This window comes from Sylvia atricapilla, chromosome Z, assembly GCF_009819655.1.
Source record: "Sylvia atricapilla isolate bSylAtr1 chromosome Z, bSylAtr1.pri, whole genome shotgun sequence".
Lineage (NCBI taxonomy): Eukaryota > Metazoa > Chordata > Aves > Passeriformes > Sylviidae > Sylvia > Sylvia atricapilla.
Window position 1 is genome coordinate 67917691 of NC_089174.1, and position 23362 is coordinate 67941052.

At 42.8% G+C, this 23362-nt stretch overlaps 1 protein-coding gene across 2 annotated transcripts in view; it reads left to right on the forward strand.

Moving 5' to 3' along the window:
* LOC136374328 (phospholipid-transporting ATPase ID-like) overlaps positions 1-23362 on the forward strand; it is an 81921-nt gene that overhangs the window by 2753 nt on the left and 55806 nt on the right. The window contains exons 1-2 of one of the 2 annotated variants that reach the window (XM_066339636.1): positions 8944-9588; positions 16514-16592. In XM_066339636.1, the coding sequence (XP_066195733.1) occupies positions 16550-16592 (43 nt within the window). In that variant the 5' untranslated portion in view covers positions 8944-9588; positions 16514-16549. Of the gene's footprint in view, positions 1-8943; positions 9589-16513; positions 16593-23362 lie in introns of those variants that run through there. The other variant, XM_066339637.1, reaches the window with a different exon arrangement.

Sequence of the window (23362 nt, forward strand, 5' to 3'; positions counted from 1 at the left end):
CCTGAGCTGCTGAATTTGTAGGAACTGTTACATAAGCATAAACTGAAACTGATGCTGATATATATTTATTTGTGAGACTGCAAACCATGACTATTTCAATTAACATCCTCTCCAGCTCTTGCTCCTGCAAGATCAATTGATGCCTCTATGCTTGTGTCAGACTTCCCAGGTACCTTTCAGGAACCTCCAGGCTCCACTGCCTGCAAACACACAGGCATCCCACATTAAGTTCACTGGTTTCCAGTGCTTTTCCTTAATGCTATATCCATCAAGCAATTGTGTTTGCCTTTAAATTTATTTCTAATTCTAGAGCTCTTTCTCTTCATCCTGATATGCTCCTAAAGTGAATTATTTTGCCTCTGCTGCCTGGCCTTCACAGCTCCATAAGTGCATTCCTTTTTTCTTTGACTCTTCCCCTTCATGTGATGTAAGATCCTCCATGGAGGCCTCTTCTTCTTTCATTGACAAGCAGAAGACTTGAAACAAAACCCAAAAATATTAACAAAATTGTAGAACACTTTCAAGATCAGCTGAAGACAGAAACAAGTTTTCAAGAAACCATTCATCCAAAAACTTTACACTACATCAGATATTGATTAATGAAGCAATATACACTTTGGTCTATTTAAATTTCATGGCTCACTGTCATGGTTGCCTCATTTTTGGGAGTCTCAAGGTATAGCTCTGTGAAGCACAACTTCACCACATGCTAGAGAGATTTCCCAGGTACAGCTGGACACCAGACACAACTTTTGACTTTGTGTGCTTGCCAGAGATTGTCATTATCTGGATTGTCACCAGTTTCATTTCTGACCAACCCTTGCTGCAAAATTGTACTGCAGGTTGACTGGCCAGGCAAATGTGCTTTTCTTTATTTGGTTTACAAACAGCATTTTTTCTCAGCCTTTTTTTTTTTGTTGGATTAGTGTAAATATGCTCTTCCCAAATATGCTCTGCAAACTCACTTGGGACACTGCCTTTGACTATCCCCTTTGTGTTTAATGGTGGGGTTTTTCTTCTCCTACAGCCAAAATGGGCCAAAATGGCAATCTGATTGTAGGAAATAATTCAAGTCCCTGCCTGGGCAGACACCGCCTGTTAAGCAGATGGCATCCAAAGAACACTCAGACCTCTGTCTGACCTGTTTACATCTCTGTACCACTCTCATCCCCAGAGCTAATCCAATCTTGCTTTTCTAAGAGAAATTATGACTTTCATTTACTGACACAAAGCATTTATTCTGATCTGATTACACCATCTTTACTAAGTCTTTAGGGATTACATGATTTGAATTCACCCAGGGAACGTGGCCAGATACTAACAGTCCTTAGAAGACATTTCTGCTTAACTCAAGCCCTGTGAATACTTGCTGTCAAACCAGCCAAAGCAGTTATATGGGCAGCTGGGCACGGGGGATACCAGCAGCCCAGCGTGGGGCTGGGCCACAGGCAGAGCATTGCGGAGCTCTCCTTTTGAGATGTGACACATCTGATATGAGGAACATGTCTTCGCCAAGATTCAAGGTTATAATCGTAGAATCACAGAATGGTTTAGAAGGGACAGTTAAAATCATATATTTCCAGGCTCTCTACCATGGGCAGGCACACCTTCCACCAGACCAGGTTGTTCACAGCCTCATCCAGCATGGCTTTGAACACTTGCAGGGATGGGACATCCATAGCTTCTCTGGGCAACCGGTGCCAGTGTCTTAACACCTTCACAATAATAATTCTCCCTAATATCTAATCTAAACCTACTCTCTTTAAACAGAAAGCCATTCCTACTTGTCCTATCACTGATACCAATGTTTTGTCAAAAATCCCTCTCCAGTGTTCTTATAGGCTCCCTTTTTGTGTTAAAAGGCTGCTAAAAACATTAAAAATGCAGATTTGGAAATAATGGAACACAGCACAAAAAGAACCTAAAATTACAAAACACACCCTGGAGATTTTGCTTAAGAGCACAGTTTTCATTTTCTGCATTAATCCTCATGCAGTTTCCACCTCTTTCTATTATTTTAAGCTGGGATATCCTGTGATTATCTAAAGATTATCTATCTCCTTGTGGGCAGAAGGCACCAAAAATGGTTGGTCTTTTATGCTTCAGCTTCACACCAAGATAAAGGGCCATGGGTTTTGTGGCTTTTTTTACTTCCTTATTAAGAAAACTACTTTCTTTATTTCTCCTGGGCATTTGGTGCTGCACAGTACTGTCGAAACTTTACTTTATTCTCTGTAGTCCCAGAGTTTTTGATTACTTTTCTTTTTGTTGCGTATCTTCATTAGCTCATAACCAGCTTGAGGCTGTGTGTCATTGCCTTCTGGAGATACACTAACAAAAGTTTGATCACTCTATCAGAAACAGAAAATGCTGTCTCTTTTATGGGGCTCACAACTTATTTAACCCTTAAGCAGCTTATGAAAATCAGAAGTGGTATGACAAATGGTAACATTGGGAATAGGAATACCTCCCTTTTCATCTATCTCCTTGTTTTTAAAGGGATCTTCTGTGATACTGCATCATATCCCAACAGCAGAAATGGCAGTGATTAACCTCAAATGAGGTACACACCCAACGTCCTTGTGACTGTGTGCACTGCACGTTCCTCACTGGCTTAGCTGCTGCTGTCTTCTTCAGGTTCTCCTGAACTGCTGGGTGAAGAGCATGTCCTCCTTAACTCTGCCATCACATCCTGAAGGGCCCAGGCACCCATCAGGTTGTTCCTTACCTTCAAAAAGCTGCAGAGGGATTCACATGCACAACTTCTATCCCAGTTAAGAGGAATTCACTGCCTAAACACTGACCGTCCATGTGAATGGAGATGGGAATAATACATGTCTTTGCTGTCAGCCAAGCAAGTGCAAAGGAACATGCACTTCTGTTAACCTGGAGAACAGATGTAGGAACAATATAACATAAATTAAACTTGCAGCCAATAAAAGTAAAAGGTTGGCAGTGCTGGGATCTGTCATGTGCTGTGGCCATGCTGGCAAAGCTGTGGATCTATATGGCATATTTACTGCCAAGGTGGAGCAGCAATTGAAGTGCAAATGGTTGATTTAAAAAGTTTGCAGTTTTGTTGGGGAAATATCCAGGGAAATAAATTGTTTTCTGCTTATTTATGTCATATAGTATCAGCACAGACATTTTTGATCTTTGGTTAATTACCTAAAGTTTGATGTTCCACTGGGGAGCCAAGTTCTCTCTTGCCAGTACATAGGCTCCCCTGGCCTTGTTTTATATGATGGCTATTTTTTTTTCAGACCATGCTCTTTTGCCACCAGGCAGGGGCTTCCTTTCACTTCTCAAAATTCACAGAACTTGAGTTTTGACAGGTCAAGAAACCAACTCAGTTCCAGTCATCAGCACTACAAATTATTGTAGCACTACAGTATTATACTCCTGTGTGCTCACATCCGCTTTTGGGATCATGGCTCGATGGAATGCTGGTCCTACTGCACATCCCTAATGTGAACATCTATTGGTCACCCACGAGGCCCCCTGACCTCTCTGAATTGGGACAGCTTATCATGATCTAGTCATCAAAAACTATAATAATATACTAAAGACCTAATTATGCAACTGTAGAATGATTTGGGTTGAAGGGACTTTAAAGTTCATCTTAGCTCCAAGCCCTTACCATGGACAAAATACCTACCACCAGGTTAATCTAGCTAAGCCTTGAACATGTAATTCAGTCAATAATACTAAAAAATATAAAAAAGATAATTTCATACTAGGAGTAATTTTGTGGCAGGCAGTAAGATGCCTCCATATTTTTCCTGGCAAGATAGATATAATTGTTATCTGGAAAAGAGACAGTAGAGATATACATGCATACAAGTATGTTCAATTTGGAATTATTGCTAAAATGCTTATAAAGCATAATGGATGTGACATATTACCTACAGGAATTCCCTTAGAACACCTAAGACACCTAAGAACACCTTAGACACTAAGTCTTTCATGGGACGGATAAAATAATGATATTTAGAACAATATGTAATGAAGCCATGAAGGCCTTCTAGAAATACATCTGAGATCTCTACTGAGATCATCAGTATCTATCTGAGATAGATACTGAGGGGTATCCTAATTCCTCAATGGTTTGAGCTGGTTTTTTTGATATGTATCTGAGGAGTGGGCAAGTGACAGCATCTGAAATGTCACCACACATAGCATATGTGTTTATGGCAGCTGCTGCCTTGCCAATAGCAGCCATGGGCCTTGTGCAACACTCGTGTTACAAAGGGCACTCTAGTCAGAGGCTCTAATGAGCTGGGCTGCTGCTTTGCCCTCAGCTATTGATTTTTTTTCTATTCATATTCCCATGATCAGCTTTTCATGAGCCTTCCCGAGCATCCCCCTGGGATTCCCCTCTTTTCCACTGGTGATGATTAAGAAATATGTGTTGAACACAGTGTGGACACCTCTGGGGTTTGCTTCAGCAGCTGATTAATCCCCATGCTGTGCTGGTGCAGCTGGGCACTTGCAGTGTCGTGGGCAAAGGCAGGGACACAGATTTTTATTCTAGGAATGTAATTCTGAGACAGGAGGATCTTCATCAGCTCCCACCAATATATGTGTCCATCAAACCACTCAATTTCCTACAGGGTCACAGAGAATATTTCAGGTACCCAGGAGACATCTCTCCTTGCAACAGCATCTTCCCTACTGGAGCGGTGAAATTTTTGGTGGGGAGGGAGTTTGTAAAAACAAGATTTCAAATCTGGCGGGAACTGGACTCAGAAATGAGGTAGCCTTGGGCCTTGTTCCCTGCAGAATTTATTTTCTTCTGCACTTTTTTCTGCTCTTCAGTGTAATCTGAACCTGGATTTTATTGACCAAAATGTTTTTGGCTCTGCTCCTAAGGGCTGCAAGGCAACACCTGAGAGACATTATTTCAATTTCTGTTTTAAAACATTAGATGGTATCACATTTGCAGGGTTTGGTGCTAGGAAGATGAGATCAGTAGTTGCCGGAGCAAGTTGTTGCTTTCTTTTTAAAGACAAGACTCTGGGCCTTTTTGGATTTCTCATGATTTTCCTTACCTGGCTATTGTTCGTTAAGGGCTTGGAATAGTGGGCAAGGGGCATTGGTGGAGAAGAAGCATCTCTAGCCACAGACCCATCCTTCCCTGCTGAAGGTAAGTGGCACACCACCATATCCTGATCAGTATGACTCATGTTATTCCACACACACTCACAGAAGCAATTTTCTGACCATTTCCATGTGGTGTGTACTGGGACAGCTCACAGCTTCTGAAATAATTGGTGAAGTATGGGAATACTGCTGTATGAACCTGCACTGCTAGAGCTGCACCTCAGATTATACCCAGAGGGATGGATGCATACAGGTAGGAATCCAGAGCATACCTTCAAATTGGGTTAATTTGGAATTCCTTGGAGAAGTGATAAAATGTGTTGAGCGGAGTAGCTCCCAAAAGGCAAGGACAGCCCTAGAACAACTTCATGACATAACCTTCCTCCCCCATTTCATTTTCCAGCCATAAGCAGGTCATGATAACAGGCACATGTAGGATTTCATTTTCCCTTCCTCTGCAAAGTTTTGGTGTGCATTCTGCCAGTAGGACAATTTTATCTGCCATATCCTACAGGGATCCAGGACACTGCCAATACTTCATGTGTGATACAGCATATTTAGTCTTTTGTTATTCACCTTATGATTCTGCTGGTATTTCCTGGACTACAGCAATTTACAACTTGGATGTTCTCCTTATAGTCTATTTTTTTAAACAGTTCTCTCATATCCAAGATGTGGAGAATAATGTCCTGATTTCTTCCTTTCAGTCATGCATCCTACTCTGACTTTTGACAAGAAGAGGGTACAGAAAGTCTCTCATGAGGAAAGCCATCTGACCCCTTAGACCCATTGCAGATACTTATAACAACAGATGTTTCAAGTGTCCCCACAGAGAAGTGGGCTACTTATCCCACCCCTACACAGTGGGCTCCTCACTGGTCAGGTCTAGTGGAGAAAGTTGGGACAAGGAAACCATAGGCTATGGGAGGAGATACAGTCACTTAAGGCTAACCCTTGAGGGGTTGTGAGGAAGCCCTCCAGTGCCACATAGAAAGGCTTTTCTGGAACAGTGACTGGCATAGTTAGGAACTGAGCAATGCACTTGTGCTGTTGTGGTAGATGGAGGTGAGGATGGGTGGGTGGAAATGATCCCTGGAGATTGCATTGACTCTGAGCGTGGGGGATGACCACTCATCAGAGAGTGGTCCCATCGCTCATCTGCAGAGTGGTACCAGCCATGGTAGAGCAGGTCAAGCTTCAAACCTTGCAGTTCAGGAGGGGCAGACTGCAGTTATAAGAGAGTAAGGGAAAGCAAAGACTATCAGTGCTCTTTTTCAAATATATTGGATCATTGGGAAAGCATCAAGATGACAGTAATTTTAAAAATTGCTTATCCTAGGGAAAAATTCTCTCGAAGACTGGCATTTGCTTGAAGTCTACATTGTGGGATGCTCCAGCATGTGTTTCTCTCCTTTCTTCTCTCCTATCCTCTGGTTCGTACCAGTTACTCAAGGGCATATTAAGACATTCAAAATATTACTAGGTCACCAGACATGTTCGGGTTCTGGGTGCTCCTGAGATGATCCTCTGCTCTGTAAGCTTTGCTGTTTGGAGGAAGACCAAATCTAATCTGGAGAGTGGGCTGAGAGCATCTTTTAAAATAGGGGTGAGTGAAGCTTCAGTTTTGCATCTTGATCACTATTGAAATGCTGCAGAGGCTGAAGGACTGGAGGTCATTTTCTCAGATGAAGTCTGTGGATAAGGTCTTAATGGCATGAATTCAGATCCATCCCACCCTAGTTAGCCCTCTATGACTGGTGGCCGTTGGGAAAGTGGAGGACTCAAAGGTGAAGGAGCATGGTATGGGGGAGGCTGCCTGGCCAAGAAGACAGCTTGTTTGCTGGAAAAGCTACAGATTTAACTTCTTCCCACCACTGTGGATCATGGCAAGTGACTGCTGCCCTGTTGCATCTGTCCAGCTGAATCTGTGCCCAAATCATGCTGGCTTCAGGAGACACTCAGACACCCATCATATGTGTACATCCTTTATACAGGAACTGAATATTTTATAAGTGCCACTGCAGGTAGCAGTGCTTCCTGGCATGTTTGGAGATCTGCAAAGCACAATCCAAGTTGTGTAGTGATCGGGAAGATGCTATCCAGTGAACAAAGTATAAGTAAGCACAAGGACAAGAGAACCCAGAGCTGAGTTCATAACCCTGAGTCACTCCTGCTCTTCTGAGTGCTTCCACGTGTGTTAAGCTTCCCTGCGTGAGCAAGTTCACTGGAGTCCACAAGGAAAGCATAGCTAAGGGAAAAAGTCATATCTGATGTATATGAGGTGGATTTCAGTGCCAAGAAAAATCATAAATCAGCCTATTAAACTCTTAGCTATTTTAAAGTCTTAATAAGACGCAAGGCTGGGTGACTTTATGGTTGGTTCCACTTGTGTGTCAAAGGAAGGAGACAAACCTAACTCTAGGAAGGAAGAAACTGTGTTCAAGGCAAAAGTGGTAACAAGCAAATATAAAGACAGCAGCAAAGAAAGTAGTAGTGCAGAATGACTCATAATCAACCAACATATTAAAATGTCATGAAGAAAATCAGATGAAAGTTATAAGAATGAGGAAAAACTCCAGAATGAGGAGAAATGAGAATGAAGTTTGGAGAACCTCATTTGGAGAACCAAATATGTTGAAGGACCAAAATTAATCCAGATCCTTGTACTTCTGCTTGCAGGAAAAAATGTGATACTTGGACTGTTGGTGTTGAAATGATATGTGCGTGATGAGAAAATGAAAAATGGCTAGTGCAGGGGGAATTTCCTCTCCAGTTAGATGCTGTCAAGATCATAATCATCTGAAAATGACCTGTATCTTCAGGAGATCAGTCCTATGTGCCACATCCCATATTGGCTGTTTGTATGTGTTAGGAAGCCAATTTAGTGAGCATGGTCTCAAATTGGTGTAGCCTGGAATACCCCTGAAGTCACAGCAAAGGGCACAGGCTCTTCTTTCAGAAATTGCTTATGACATTAGAGTATCGTCTTTATTGTCACTCAGCCTTCATGACCAGCAGTGGACCACTACCACAGCAGCCTCCAGAGCCCTCCATACCTTTCCTCTTGAATACAGAAGATTTCATTTTGTAGAAAATACTTTTTGGCAAAGCCTTGACTCTTGTGTTACTATAATTAATTCATTTAAGTGGGTAGACATGAAATTAATTTAAACAGTGTTCATGAATTTCCCTGTAGGAAAACTCCAAAGCTGAAGGAAAAAAACCAAACACAAATACACACAGAAATGTTAAAGTTTCTTATGTCATCACAAAACATGGAGATGTTCATGGCAGGCATTACTGTGAACATGACTATGTAAAGAACATGTTGCTTTAAAAATAATTGCAAACCACAGATACAGGGAATCTAGACATGGATTAAAGTTGTAGTTGCCCCAATTTTGGTCTGGAGATTAGAGCAAGTGGCAGGTAAAATGCCAGGAGATTGGCATATAGGAGGGCACTGCATTGTAAAGGGTCCCACAGCTTGGGGAAAAAAAGTGCTGTTTTGTTTGTTGGAGGTGGAGAAATGGGGTGGGAAGGTTGGAAGGCTCATGAGAGTGCTGAGGGTTTCTGGTGAGGAGGGTCCCCATGACCACAGTGCAGTCAGGCAGGTGTCCCAGAGGGCAAGGCAAGGTCATGCTCTTGGGATGAACAAGCAAATTGGGTGCCAAAGCAATCCTCTGGCTGGCTGGAGGAAGCTCTGTGGTTGAGTTATGCAATTGTGCTCTATGAGGCTTTTCTCTGCCGAGTTTTTGCTGCTCACAAGTTTGGAAAGTGGGTAAGGTGGAGCCTTGGGATCAGCTTGTAGGACTCTGTCTCTGAGTTTAAGCAGTCCTGACCAACTTCAGTGTTACAGACACAGAGAGAGGGGCTGTTGCTGAGAAATGGATCCCTTCCCAAGTTCATAATTTTTGAAAGCAATTTGATATGTTGGACTCTTTTACTTGCTTGCTTTCTTTTTGAAAGCTTCCACGTCGGCAGGAGGTAGGTAAAGCAAGCAGCTGTCGCCTCTGGAGTTTATTGGGGCTCCCCAAGCCTGGATGATGTGCTTTGCTGCTTTACTCTTTCACAGTTTGTAGCACTGAAGCGTTTTGTTTTTAAGGGAGCGACTACACTCTCCCTCTCAACAGGAAGCAGAATATAAAAAAAGAAAAAAAGAGAAAAAAAAAAAATTTGGCAAGGGGCCAAGGTCAGTGACTGAAGTAAGAAGTGGGGAACTTGGAGTAAGTGTAGTTGCCGAGACATTGTATGTCAGAGCGAGTCAGCGGAGGATTTTAAGGGGGTCGGAGAGGACGCGCGATGCCCATTTCACAGCCCAGATGAGGTTTGCGTCCTTAGGTGAATGTCCTGGCTCTGTGACTGGGAGCGAAGCTGTCGCTCTTGGGAGGGGATAAAGCTGCGTGTAAATGAGAAGAGAGGAGTGTACCGGAGTGCTATGGAGGGCAGCAACTTTGTTGCTGTGACTTTTACAAGCCTTCAAGGGTAAGATTTAATGCTTTCCTTCCTCTCTCTTGTTTTTCCTGCCGGTTTTGGGGTGGTGGAGAGGCAGAAACTTGTGGGGGTTTTTTTCAGACCCAAGAGTTTTCCGAAGCTTAATCAAAGCGCTCGGGGTTGAGCTTTTCCTACCGGCGAGCTGAGAGACGTCTGGGTGGAGTGAGCTGAGCTGTGCATGATTCCAAGCGGCAGCAGGAGCAGCAGCAGCCACCCGGGGAAGCTGCTATTGTTTGTTTCAGAGGGATCAGACTACGTTTCTCTTTGGGAACCCGCTCCGCCACAGCTGTTGATCGTAACTCGAGCGTCGTCGCAACTAACTTACCCAGAGGAGCTGAATGCAGCTTTTTTTGACTGCCATCCTGGTGTCAGTTTAAAGAGTGTTTTAATGAAGACAGATGGAGGATGTTGGATCATTACTTTAAGACGTGGCAGATAACAGACTGAGCCTGTTTCCCAGCAATTACAGCTAATTGCATTGGCACGTTGGAGTGTAGGGGTGGGAACGCAGAATTTCACGGGTTTCTGTATATATAGATTGGAACAGCACCAGAAAATAGCTGTCGGGCTGGCTCACCTCATCCAGGATGCCTCTTCAGGTATGGAAAAAGCAGGGAGGTTTCAGGGATACTTTAAAACTCTTTGCACCAAGTCAGTAGATTTGAACCAGAGGCTACACTACTTTTGTAAACCCTGATGCCAGGAGTGAGTACTTACGGTGCCCTAAACTTATTCCAGGTTTTAATTCTGCCAAATCTGATTTAAGTCCTGAAAAAGAGTAGGTTTTGGATTCAAAATACACATTTTGGTTGTCCGCCCTGCAACTCACTTTCTGTGTTTGCCAAGCAGGGAGTGGTACAACACACGCTATTCCCTGTTTTGCTCTTGAGGTATTCAAACACAAGAGGATGTAAGGAGGGGTGGAGAAATGCAAATAGTAATGTATTTCAGTGCTGAAAGATAATTAGTACTAATTACTTCTAATGGCTGAATTTTTTGCGTCTGCTTTTGCTAGGGAAAAACAAATGCATTGTTCTCTTTGGAATCAAAATTTGACGATTTTAAGTGAAACGGTTAGCACAGCTGTCGTTCCAAGGCCCTCCTTGGCAAACGCTTTGTTTGGCACATGGCAAAGTCAGTTTGTGCCAGGTGTGCCAGGTCTTTACCCTGCTCTTACCAGAGCCTTGGCAAACATTGCACTGATGTCCTTCTTTTGCAATACCTGTTGTGCGAATGTGACTGTCCAGCTCCAGCATATCACATGTGGCAAAAAAAACCTGGATGAAACAGAGAGATTGAGTACCTGATGTATTTTAAATCCTTTGTATTTTCTCACATGTGCCTCCAAATCTATGTGTAAAGTGATACATGTTCAAAATTTAGGGACTGAGACCTTGTATTTAACATTATTACTACACCAAGAGCAATAAGCAGTGAAAACAAGAAGTTTTCAACCTTTTTTTTTTGTCTCGATGCTCAGTGCTTGAAATCTATTTTCTCATATGTTGAGTTATTGGTTGGATGTTTAGTACTTAAGCCTGAAAAATAATAGTGGGTAAGATCAGTGGGTATTTGTGATCACTACATCATCTAAACACAAATTTAAAAAGCCCCAAATTTTTGTGCAACACCTGACCTGACCTGAAAAGGTGAATGGAGGAATTATATGCTTCTGAATTTGTACCTGCACAGGGTTGTCTAAACTTTGTGTGTATACATACCACAGGATATTTGGTGGCAAAACTGACTGGAAAAATCTTGTACTTCTGACTAATTACCCTCATTTCTGGGTGCTTGCTTCTTGTCCTACAGCACGATTCACTGCCCCCTCAGATCTGATATGACCACTGCTTGGACAGGAATTTCAGTCTGTACTGAACTACACCCTATGATCTAGATTAAAATAACCCTTCCAAAAATTATTGTATTTAACATGGATCATTTCACAGAGTTTGGGAATGAAGTGATAGGAGCAGAGGCACCAAGTATATTATAATTCATATTTATCGTTGAATCTGATGTATCATATATCTTTGTTCAGAGAAACAGGGCCAAGAAATGAGATGTGTTTTCTATCCACCACATCTGCTCTGCATTCATCCAGGTTGTGCCATGCCTTTTCTCATTTTGCCACTCAAGGGCTGTGGTGGTGGGAAATGCCTCTCTCCTCTTCCAGTTTGCAGTACAGCCCTCAGTGAAGTCCACATGTTGTAGCTCATTGCAACTTACCCCTCATTCAGGAGGAGTTTTGCAGTTGTGTTCTCAAGCCAAACCATTCAATTGTACAATGGTTTGGGTTGGAAGGGACCTTAAATATCCTGTTCCAACTCCCCTGCCATGGGCAGGAGTACTTTTCACTAGACTGGGTTGCTCAGAGCCCCATCCAGCCTGGCCTTGAACATTTCGAGGGATTGAGCACCCACAGCTTCTCTGGGAAACCTGTGCCAATGCCTCACCACCCTCACAGGAAAGAATTTATTGCTATAATATCTAAAATAAACCTTCTCTCAGTTTGAAGCCATTCACCCTTGTCCTAGCATTACATGCCTTGCCAAAAGTACCTCTCAAGCCCTCTTGCAGCCTAAACACTGAAATTTGCTCTAAGATCTCACCAAAGCCTTCCTTTCTCCAGGCTGAACAACCCCCACTCTCTCAGCCTGTCTTCACAGCAGAGGTGCTCCAGCCCTCTGATCATCTTGGTGGCGTTCTCTGGACCTTCTCCAGCAGGTCCCTGTCCCTCCTGTGCTGGGACCCCAGCTCTGGATGCAGAGCTCCAGGTGGGTCTCACCAGAGCAGAGCAGAGGGGCAGAATCCCCTCCCTCCCCTGCTGCCCACGGGGCTCTGGATGCAGCCCAGGACATGTTTGGCTGGGCTGAGTGCATGTGGCCAGCCCTTTTTGAGCTTCTCATCCACCAGCTCCCTCAAGCCCTTTTCTTCTGGTCTGCTTTCAAACCATTCTCTGCTCACCCTGTACTTGGGATTGCCTTGACCCACCTCACTTCTGTCTCTCTTAAATAAGGCAGAATCTAGTTTGTGAGCAAACATCATTTCCCTCTTCAAGGCCTGTCAAAGCAGCTTCTCATTGTGGATATTGAAATACCCAGAGCCCTTGATCAAACTGTCAGTAGCCATAAAGCAGGTGGACTGTCTTTGCAGACATGTAAGCAACTGACAGACAGTTCATATTGCCCTATAGGTATAAAAATGTTCTGTGGTGAGGGGGAATAATTTATTTGTAGCTTATATCTCCAGTTCCCTGTAGGTGAAGAATTGGGAATTTGAATTTCAAATAATTTCTCCTATAGGTCCTGAAAATCTGGGGAAGTAACGTGCATCCTGTTAAGCTGAGGGGTTGGACCTGCATAAGTGCTCAAATACTCTGTGCCCCAGTTGATTATTGAACAGTGTAGATTACCTTGGGTAAAAAGAAATGAAGAAAATTCAAAAATAATCAAGTGGAAAATGGAACAACAACAGAGTCCAAAAGGGCTGACACACACTGTGGAAAGCAACTAGAGGAGACTGAAGCAGCCCTTCACTTTGCCTGACCAGAGCTGGTGCCAGGGAAAATTAACACAAACAGGAAATTGCCTTTTTTTCTGACTATAGAATATTTTTTGTGTGTTTATGGGGTTTTAATTAATTCAGGAAAAGGAGGCCATGAAATTGTCCTACCAAAATTTGAGAAGTACTTAATGCCATGCAACAAATGAAATATGATATAATTTTCCCCATTTTTTTCCCTGGAAAGCATAAAAAGAAATTAAAACTCTAATTAAAAATAGATGTGAGGGGAGAGGCTGATGACCAATCATTGCAAATTTGGGGGGGAAACCAAATCTCAGATTTAAAATATAGGAAAATAATGAAAACTGAATGAGGGCATGAAATTTGATTACATGTAAAATCTGTGGGGGAAAATAATATCCTGAGGGAGGTCATTCATAAATACAGGTGCAAAGAACTTGGACCATGCAGGTAGAATTGAGAGTCTAAAATAACCCAAGAAAAAAGGCCTGGGGCTGAAAGGCAGGAGGAGCCAAGGCCAGCCAAGAGAGCACATCTGTCTACACAAGCTGTGATAAGTGAGAAAATGGGAGCAGTACCTGTTGCTCCACCAAAGGGGACAATTTCACCATTACTTGTGTTTATTTTTACACTGGCAGCTGGTGGTCAATGAACTTTCAGACTGAAAACAGACACCTGGAAGTGTGACAGTGTACTGTCACAGAGAGGGTGTGAGCAGACAGCCTTGCACAGAAGCTACAGCCCTTCTAAGAGTGGCTTTCTTCTGTAAAGAACTATGGGGGTTAAATGTGTCAATAACAAAGCAATAAAGGAAGATATTTGCAATATTATGAAAATAAAGGGTACACCTCAATGCAATAGGGGTGTGTCCAGCTCTTAATGCCATCATCTGTGTGTCCATTGAATACTGACACATTTTCAAATTACGTAGTGGTTTAGGCAAGTCAGGAACTGACTTTTGCCTAGAGGATCAGGTCAGCTTGGGAAGGATTCATACATAACTCCAGGGATTTAACTAAGTGAGCAGGCATGTCAAGTGTGGTGGAAATGATGTACTGGAGAGGTAATTGGTACAAATGGATTTGGCAAAGTTATCTCTCATGTCTAAATGTCCCATCCCCAAAAAGGCAAAGTTTTCAAAGTGGGAATTGAAGGCCTGTAAGGGTATTTGTGCTGGCCATGATGGTAACTTAAATTTATTGCTGAGTTCAATGGATGCAATCCTGATTTAGTGCACTGAAAATCTGTGTTTAATGTGTGAAAAGCTTTTAATATGTTTTCCATATAAAAGCACTGTATTGTTTCAGTGTTCTTGTCATGGTGCAGTCCCACCAGAAACCAGGGTTCAAAGAGTCACAGTAATTAATAAAAGCCATGTGTCAGAGCTGAAGGAAGTTTCAGGCTTTTGTTTGGAAGACGTGAAGGTCTATTGTTTGTTTCATATTATTAATGCTGAAAGAAAGCTTATAACCACTTTCTCGTCTCTGCTCCCCCCAAAATATAAACATCTTTTTTTTCACCCTCTGCTGAAATTACATGCCTTGTCAATTGAGTACACAGCTGGGAGAGGCTTGGTAGCTGAGAATTGTTTTTCTAAGATGTTTGGAAAATACAGGAAGATCCACGGTTCATGTGGGCCACGTAATCATCAATATGATGATTATAACCAGTTAACCTTTTGCATCTTTGTGCTGACAGTGAACACTGACTTTTGTTTTTCTAAAATGTTTTGCATATACAGCAACATCCAGAGTTCATATGGATCATATAATCATCAATATTCTTATTACAACCAGTCAACCTTTTGCATCCTTGTGCTGCCAGGATTACCAGATTAGTGATTATCAGATCTGTGGCTCCTGGTGCTTTAGGAAATCTGAGGTCTTTACCTCTATATGTGTGGGGAGTGTGTCTCACTCTTCCCACCATCTTACAGGGAGCTCTCTGTCCTAATTAGTTGGGTTTTGTAAGACATAATAGTAATACTAAAATGTGGAAGAAATATGTTGAAAGTGATAGACTGAGGTCAGGGATGAAGTTGGTCAGCAGGGTCAAGAAAGCTTTAGGTTGTAACATTGCATATTTTAACTTTAAGTGGTTTGACTTCATGGGGAGAGAAATTCTGGGGAGATGTGGTACCAAAGCATTTGTTGTGATGAGCAGGAACAATTGGTTGAGTGAGTAGAAAAAGGACATCTTCGAAATTGAGTGGGCACAGAGAGGCTCCCAAAGCCCTCATTGAATTTAGATTCATGCAGCTGCAGTTACTAAATATAGCTTTGCTGGAGCATCTGGAGCAGAAGTTTGACATATGCAAGGATTGTAGAGTTTTCTTTAAAGTTTACCTATATTTTCTGCAAAGACATGAAATCCAAGCTTGCACTGGTGATGTTGTATCAGGATTGCACTTGGGACATGGCATAGGCTGTGTTCACCCAGTGTGTTTCCAAAATATGACATATTTGCTATTCCTGTCTCATTAGGTACCCTTGCTCTGCACAGATTGCATAGGATAAAGTGTAAAAATTACATTCTGTCACCCAGAAGACTTGTTCTAGATAGGCCGTGACTCAAGTGTCTCAGCTTGCCTCACTGACCACTTAAACAACTGGTACTGTGTTCCTGTTGATTCAGGCTACTGGTCACAGAGCAATGCCAGCTTTTCTCACGTTCACAGATCCTCTAAGTTGTCAGCACCAACATCACCTTCAAAGCCTTTAAATAAACTTGTCTGATGATTGGGACACTGAAAATTTCACTACCAACCAGTTTTGATGTGATTTTTTAAAATACTCAATTCTTCTCCCTATCAGAATATATTCAGGGCCTTAAATGCATTTCTGGTGCCTGGCCTTAGCTTCTGGGCCAGGTTGTTTGCAGCCAGCGAGGGAGAAATTTTATTCTAGTCTGCCCCAAACATGCAGGATGACCAGCAGTGGACAACCGTGTGAGCCAGCACATGTTGAGCAGAGGCGGATTTACAGGAAACCAGTGCTTCCCGATGCTTCCTCCTCCTCAAGGAGGCTGGTCTTGCTCTGGGTAGACACGCAGTTCCTCTGTACCTTAAGTACAAGCTCTTGACTGTGTGTTTCTCATTTTCATGTAGCACCAATGTAGTGGGAATGTCCTTTTCAGTCTCTCTTCCACTGACCCCTTCTTTGTGCCATGTCAGGAGATGAACTGATCAACATGTCCAAAGTAAGGCAGCCCACTGATGCACTGCTACCTGAAAACCTAATACTGTTTTGTGTTTTAATGCATTCTAGATGATATACTGTGGCTGTTGGCTGCAGTGTTTAGGAATTTGTTTCCCCCCATTTATTTGACATTGAATTACATGTATGTGCTGCTGCATGTGTTGTGAATTGCCTTCTCTCTTCTCTTGCAGAAGTTCCATGGAGTTGGACTAAAATAAAGTTTTGGGATGTCTCTATTTGGATTAAAATTTGGAAAGAAGAAATTGAAAGGTGAGTATGGTCTCTAATGCCATTGTCATGGGAGCAAAGGAATGTAAATATAGCTCACATGCAAGCCCTTGAGCTCCTCTTTGGGAGCATGTTTGGCCCATAGCAAGGGAAGATACATTTTCTTTCCTTCTGCATTTCATATTGCCTTGTAGGAGTGCTGCAGACTGGGTGCCACTGAATGAGGGCATATCTGCAACAGGACCAGCTACAGAGTTTGTGTGCTGTCGTGACACGACTGCCTTGGGGAAGTTGGGTTTTGGTGGTTTTTTTTATACAGGAATCCTTTGTGGGTGTGGGTGGATGAGCAATGCACAGTGCAAAGGTCTGATGCAGTCTTTGGATGATGAAATGTACTGGTGCATCTCAAATTCTGTGTTCGGTTTTGAGCCTCTCACAAGAAAGACTTCGAGGTGCTGTAGTGTGTCCAGAGAAGGGAAAAGCTGGTGAAGGGTCTACAGCACAAGTTTTATAAAGAGCTGCTGAGGGAGCTGTGGGGTGTTCAACCTAGAGAAAAAGAGGCTCAGGGGAGACCTTATTGTTTTCTAAAACCATCTGAAAGGAAGCTGTAGTTAGGTGGAGGTTAGTCTCTTCTCCCAGGTAAGCAACAGGACAAGAAGAAAAGGCTGCATTACACCAGGGGGAGTTTAGATTAGCTCTTAGGAAAAATTTCTTCACAGAAAGGGTTGTCAAGAATTGGAACAGGGTGCCCATGGCACTGCTGGAGCCACCATCTCTGGAGGTGTTTAACAGGTGTGCTGATGTGGCATTTAGGGACATGGTTTAGCAATGGAGCCGGCAGTGCTGGGTAAACAGTTGGATTTGCTGATCTTGGAGGTCTTTTCCAATCTAAATAATTGTATGATTCTATTTTATGATGGCAATGGCCCAGATATTCCCCCCAGTCAGAAACAGGAAGAACAGTAAATTAGAGACATGCACCCTGAGAGACCTAGTGTGCAGTCTCTGGTAGGGGATCCAGGTCTGCAGACATGGCGAAGAGGGTACGTCTCTAGACTTTCCTTTCAGGGTCTCTTTGTATTTTACGAAGTTGAATTACTGCCCTACTTGTATTTTGACAAGAAATTATTTTCTAACCTCTCTGAGCACAGAGGACTGAACAGCTTTTTCCCAGGGGTTTATTTTTGCAATTGTGCTGCTGTTTCCCCTTCCTGGACCAGGGTAGACGGTGAGCCCTGGTGTTAAGATGGGGGCATCCGTTTGCTTCTCTGACAGTCCCAGGAGAGGAGGCTGTGATTGCTCCCAGGGAAGGATCTCTGCCAGCTCCAGATCTTTTTTACTTCATCTTGGCTTTGCAGATGAGGGAGTACAGGATTATCTGTGAACCACCATCCACTCAGGGGCACCCTCACTCATAAAGAAGTAGCTGCTCAGATTATGAAAAAGATTCTGTTGCTATATTAGGAAAGTGGTGTGTTTTGCCTGGGCCTCGGCTTTAGCCAGGAAGGGTTCAGCCCCCCTCCCCGCAACCAAGTATTCGAGAAACTCAGATCTTCCTAGATATAAACCCTGTATTTTATTGAGAAGAATAATATCTTTTCCCATCTGATCATCAGTTCAAAACCGATGAAGGCAAACTGGAAAAAGTTCAGAGGATAAAGGAAACAGAGGTGATCAGGGAATGAGGAACTTCCATAACAGGAAGCTGAAAGTGTTTTCTCCTCCTCTTGTGTTTTTAATTATCTTGCCTTGCAGCCCCAAAGCTGTGATTGCTCCTTGCAAACATTTAACTAGGTGTGAATGCCAGTGTTGAAGTGCTATTTTAATCCAAGAGTTTATAAGTCTTTGTGTTTGTAGAAGTCCAAAGAACTGCCTGAGAGCAGACAAGGCCCTCCCACAGGGAACATCCCGTGTGCTCATCTTGGAGGGGCAGTACTGCTTATGGAAAAACCAAATCTCTGTTCCAAAAACAAAGCTGGATGACGTTTAACCTTGCTCATGATATGACTTTTATTGGAGGGAATGGATTACCTCAGGCATCAGCTGCTGGACCTGGTATCAGGATTGCTCCCATGAGATCCAGCTTTTCTCTCCAGCAAGGCATGGTTTCCACATGAGCTGAGGTGCAGGTGAAATATGATAGGTGTAGTTTAAGAGGACAGGTTACATGGTCTTAAGTTTCTTGGAGATAAGGGTTGGCTTTTTATAGTCTCAAGATCTTTATAGAAGTTATCAGGAGTGTAACTAAAACACAGCTCATGCTGACATACAAAGATGCCTGGAGGAAACCAGTTGCCGGATAATGTTGGTGAAGCTGTTCCAGCTGAAGTAGTGAAGTACATCTCTTAGATAAGCCACAGAGGTGTTTCTATGGAAAAGATGCCTGAGATCTTTTACACTGAGGTTTAACCTACAGTGAACATGGGTGGAACAGAGAGGAAGGGGGGCACTTCTTGTTCATTGAGAGTGTGGAAGGTAGGAGATAGCTCATAATTGTGGAATATCTCTGTTCACTGGCTTCCTCCCATGGCAATTTAGTTCAGAATTGGAGCTTCATACCTAGAGGACAGGGACAGGCAAGTACTGTCCATGAAAAAAAAAGGAATATAGAGCAGGGAGAATTTATCTACACAGCTGGAAGAGCAGTCGCTCAGTTTTGTCTCCATAAGCTCAGCCTCAGAGCACTGTGAGAGGAGGAAGAAGGTTATAAATTGAGCTAGGGTTTTTGGAAAGTTCCACTAGGTTTTCCTTGTTGCGGGTCACCAAGGCAGCTGGGCTTGGAGCCATCAGGCTCTGGGCAGAGCTTGGCAGCTCCTGAAGAAGGCAGCCCATGACTGGCACTATGGGACATCAAGCTCAGCTGCTTTCTGGGATCCCCATTCTGATCCGATGGGAAATGTCTCACCACAATAGACATTGAGTATGAAAAATGTATTTATTTTTACATTATTTCCCATGAGGGAAATAACTGTGAATTGAAAAACTTCTCAAAGTTTGTTTCGGAGCTGTATTTATTTTTATGATTTTTTCATCACTTCCTATCACTGTGCATTGCTGTTATTAACAACATGTGCAATTTTGTTAAGCTGTGGTATTTACCAGCATGTCTAGGAGATGCTGTTTTCTAGTAAAGGAAATTATATGTGCCAGCCAGTCACTATCAGACTAATTTTCAAAATGAAAATAAAAGACTATTTCAACTGCTTTTTTTGGCATGCTAATATTAGTCAAAATGATGTGAACTACTATCGGACATAAAACCTGGACATGGGTATAAAATTCTAAACCAATGGGGTGGGGGTGAAATCAGTTTTTCTGAATGAAGAAAAGACAATTTGTACTGCTAATATATTTGAAAAATGTATATTTTATTCTGAAGTGGACTGAAACAAATATGAAAAGACATACATGCTTCTTGAGAATCAACTTGTTGCCAGGCATTTTTGAGACATGATGAGTCCCCACCTCTGCCCAGAGCTAGGGCAGGTGGCTGAGACATTGCCAGGAGTAGGAAGGGAAGAAAAACCAGAACTAGTATTATTGCAGGGGATGGGAAAAGGGAGAAATGAGTCAGCCTGTGTTCCTTCCTAGAAAATCCTAAACGGGAATATCTTCAGGTTCAAGATTATTCTACACTTCTTCCATCTGTGTCCCAAGAGTGCTATTTGACCACAAGTGTTGTATATACTGGGCAAATCTGGGGCATCCTTTTGGAGCTGTCTTTTTGTGCTTTCTCCTTATCTCTTTTCCTATGGTGATAATATAAAATGCTGCTTTTAGAAAAGGGCGGGGTTTGCCATTGAACTTTATGTTGATGTTAAAAATTTATTAGACCTGAAGAACAAATATTTCCAGTTCATCCTCAGAGTTTTTTTATTTCAGACCTTTCATCTCCTGTATGAAAGTGGAGGAGGTCAGTACATCACCAATGGAGGTCCTCTGTTAGTGATTCCAGTAGCAAAGTAATTTGGCTTTCTATACCAGGGATATATGAAATATTTTACCTGTGTGAGAAATTGCACTATGTGTGGTGCTTGTTTGATGCTTAGCAAGAGGCTGAGCTCAGTACCTATCACCAAAGTCACAATCCATGACCACAAAAGTGTATTTCTCCATTTTATTTCTTCAGGAGGAAGGAGGATTCTTGGTTTTTTAAGGAAAAAAAAAAAAAAACCATAATAAATATATTTATTTAATAATGGAGGGACAGGAAGGATGAAAGAATGCTAAACCCATTGATCATGTTGTCCCTGTAAGGTCATGAGGCATGCTTTTTGTTAATTAAATGCCTCACACTCAGCACAGTCTACTCCATTTCTGAGATGAAAATGCATGTGATTGCCAGCATAAATCCTCTCCAGCCAGGGCACTCACAGAGTCTCCACAGAGGAAGTAGGCATCTGCAGATTAAAAATGTGTGGATTTGTAGCATGGAGTCCAGAAGAGCCCCTCCTATGAGTCAGTAAAAAACACATTTGTTTGACAGTAAGCTCCAAGCTGGGCTTGGCTCTGACCTCCCTCTCCCCATTTCCATCGCGCTGGTTTCTCAGTGCTGCTGCTGCCCCAGCCACAGTCGCTGGACCCTGCCAGGCCTTGGCTGCTGTTCAGGGCGGGAAAGGGCTTTGGTTTCATGCTGCAGAGCAGGAGCTGAGCGACACGAGTCAGGTTACAGCCTGAGGGTGACACTCAGGTAATGACACTCAGACAAATGTCTGTGTCACAGACTGGCTGTGAAATATAGATATTTAACCACTATGACCCTCAGTCCTGTCATGTGGCTCTTTGCTTCACCCATGCATCCTCTGATCCATATGAGATTATGAGCTTTACACATAAAGATCCTTGGCTTTTGTTTTGGATGAAGTTCACTTGTTGCAGCTTTGATCCCAGCAAGGTACTGCTGTGTTAAGAAGGTGAAATTCTCTGTATCAGTGATGTAACAAATAATCTCATTCTCTTTACCCCTGTGACAGGGACTCTACCCAGATACACCACCTGCAAATCAAGACACTTGTTGCATGGTTCTTTCACCCCAAATGATTGCAAAAAGGGGAAAATATTGCTTTAAGGTGCAAGGAGATCTTAGCTACTAGCTTGTATAATAGATTCCTAGGAGAAAAAGGTTTTGGTTGCCTAACACAGTATATGATGACTTGCTCTCTCCCATAGTGTTACCTTTCAATGGAGACTGTAATTCTCAGGATTTTTGAGGGGAGGATGGAGGTACTGACTGTTCGTTTTCAGTCTCTTGTGGACGTAGAGGAGCAGTACAGCAAAGACCAGAAAACAGGACCAGGATTTGTCTGGCTGTTAAGAGATGGCTGATCTCCTGGATGCTGGGTGTGAGGCAGCCATAGCTGAGAGCTGATACCAAAAGCTGGGCCACACAGTGATGATGCAGTGCCCAAAAGCAGAGAAAACAAAAGTTAGGAGGGATATGGGACAAGGAGGAGGTAGCAGGAGACACAACATGAGGTGTGTGAGTAGGAGGGGGTCTTCAGAGACTGCTTATGGGCTGTTGCAGAAGAAACCTGAATTCCAGTCCCATGTAGTGTCAGTTCCCTTGGAACCAGAACAATCTGTTACAGCTTTCACAACTTGGTAAGGATAATAGCTTTGCTGAGAACCACTCTGTAGAGTTCAGCCCCTGGAAACCACTATTTGTAGCTGGTCCAGGGCGGAGTTTTTGCTCTTGAGGTCACTTGTTTAAAGGGTGGAGGAGAGATTATTATTTTGACAAGAGTTTATGCTGTCTCTGTTCTGTTGTCAGGGTTAGATATCAGGCAGTCTCCTTATTGGGCTGTGTTCATTTCATGCCTAGTTTGTATAGGACTTGGCAAAACCTCTCAACCTCTCATTTCTTGGAGCCACAAGACCCAATATCTACAAAATTTTTTCCAATACCCTGTTGAAAGCACTTCTCTTGGAATATACTCCTTAGCATAAACCAGAAACAAATTTCCAGGCTGTCTGACCAGATCTTGAATCTAACCTCTTGCAGGACTTTTCCATGCAGCTGTCCTAAAGTAAGAAAGCTGGTGGGCCGGCCAGTTACATTTATAGCTGATTTTTTGGCATGGGTTTAATTTTATTAAATACAGATGTTATTCTGAGGTTTAGCTTCTAAAACTGTCTGCCTGAGAAAACAGGCACTTTCCCAGTGGCTGGGTCTCAGTGGTTAGACCAAGAACTGGGCACTAAGCCATATTTATGTACGCCGAGTTTCCACTGATGAATAATTTAAAATAGTTTTCAGTGGCAGTGAAATGATAACTTGGAGCACAAACACCATTCCTTCTTTCCAGTGAATGCAATATGCACAAGCAGAACATTTGACTTACTTAGAGATACATTAAAAAGTTTCAAGAAATGAAAAACTTCTCATCTGATATCTGTGCAGCTTCCCCCTCCCTTTTTCCTCATTGCTTTCAGAATCAACAGGGCATGATAAGACACGCATGTTGGATCTACAGCCAAAAACCCCTGAGTTATGGTTTCCAGGCAAAGCTGATGTAATACTTGACTTTTTAAATTTTTTTGTTTATTGTGATCATCCAAGAGTCTTCATTTCTGTCCAGACTGTTCCAGAAACAAATGAGAGTCATGTGGTCTATGATGGTTGAGAACTGTTTGATTAGGAGGTAGAGCAGTAGGACCTCACAGTCCTCAGTTGGTAAAAGCCATGGAGGCAGTGTTGCCCTGTGAATGTGGTCAGAGTGGTTCTCCTTTGGTGTACCCAGAGGACAGGAAGTTCTCCTTGTTGATGCTGTTGGATGCTGCTCCCTGTGAAATTTATTGTGGTTTTTCTTGAT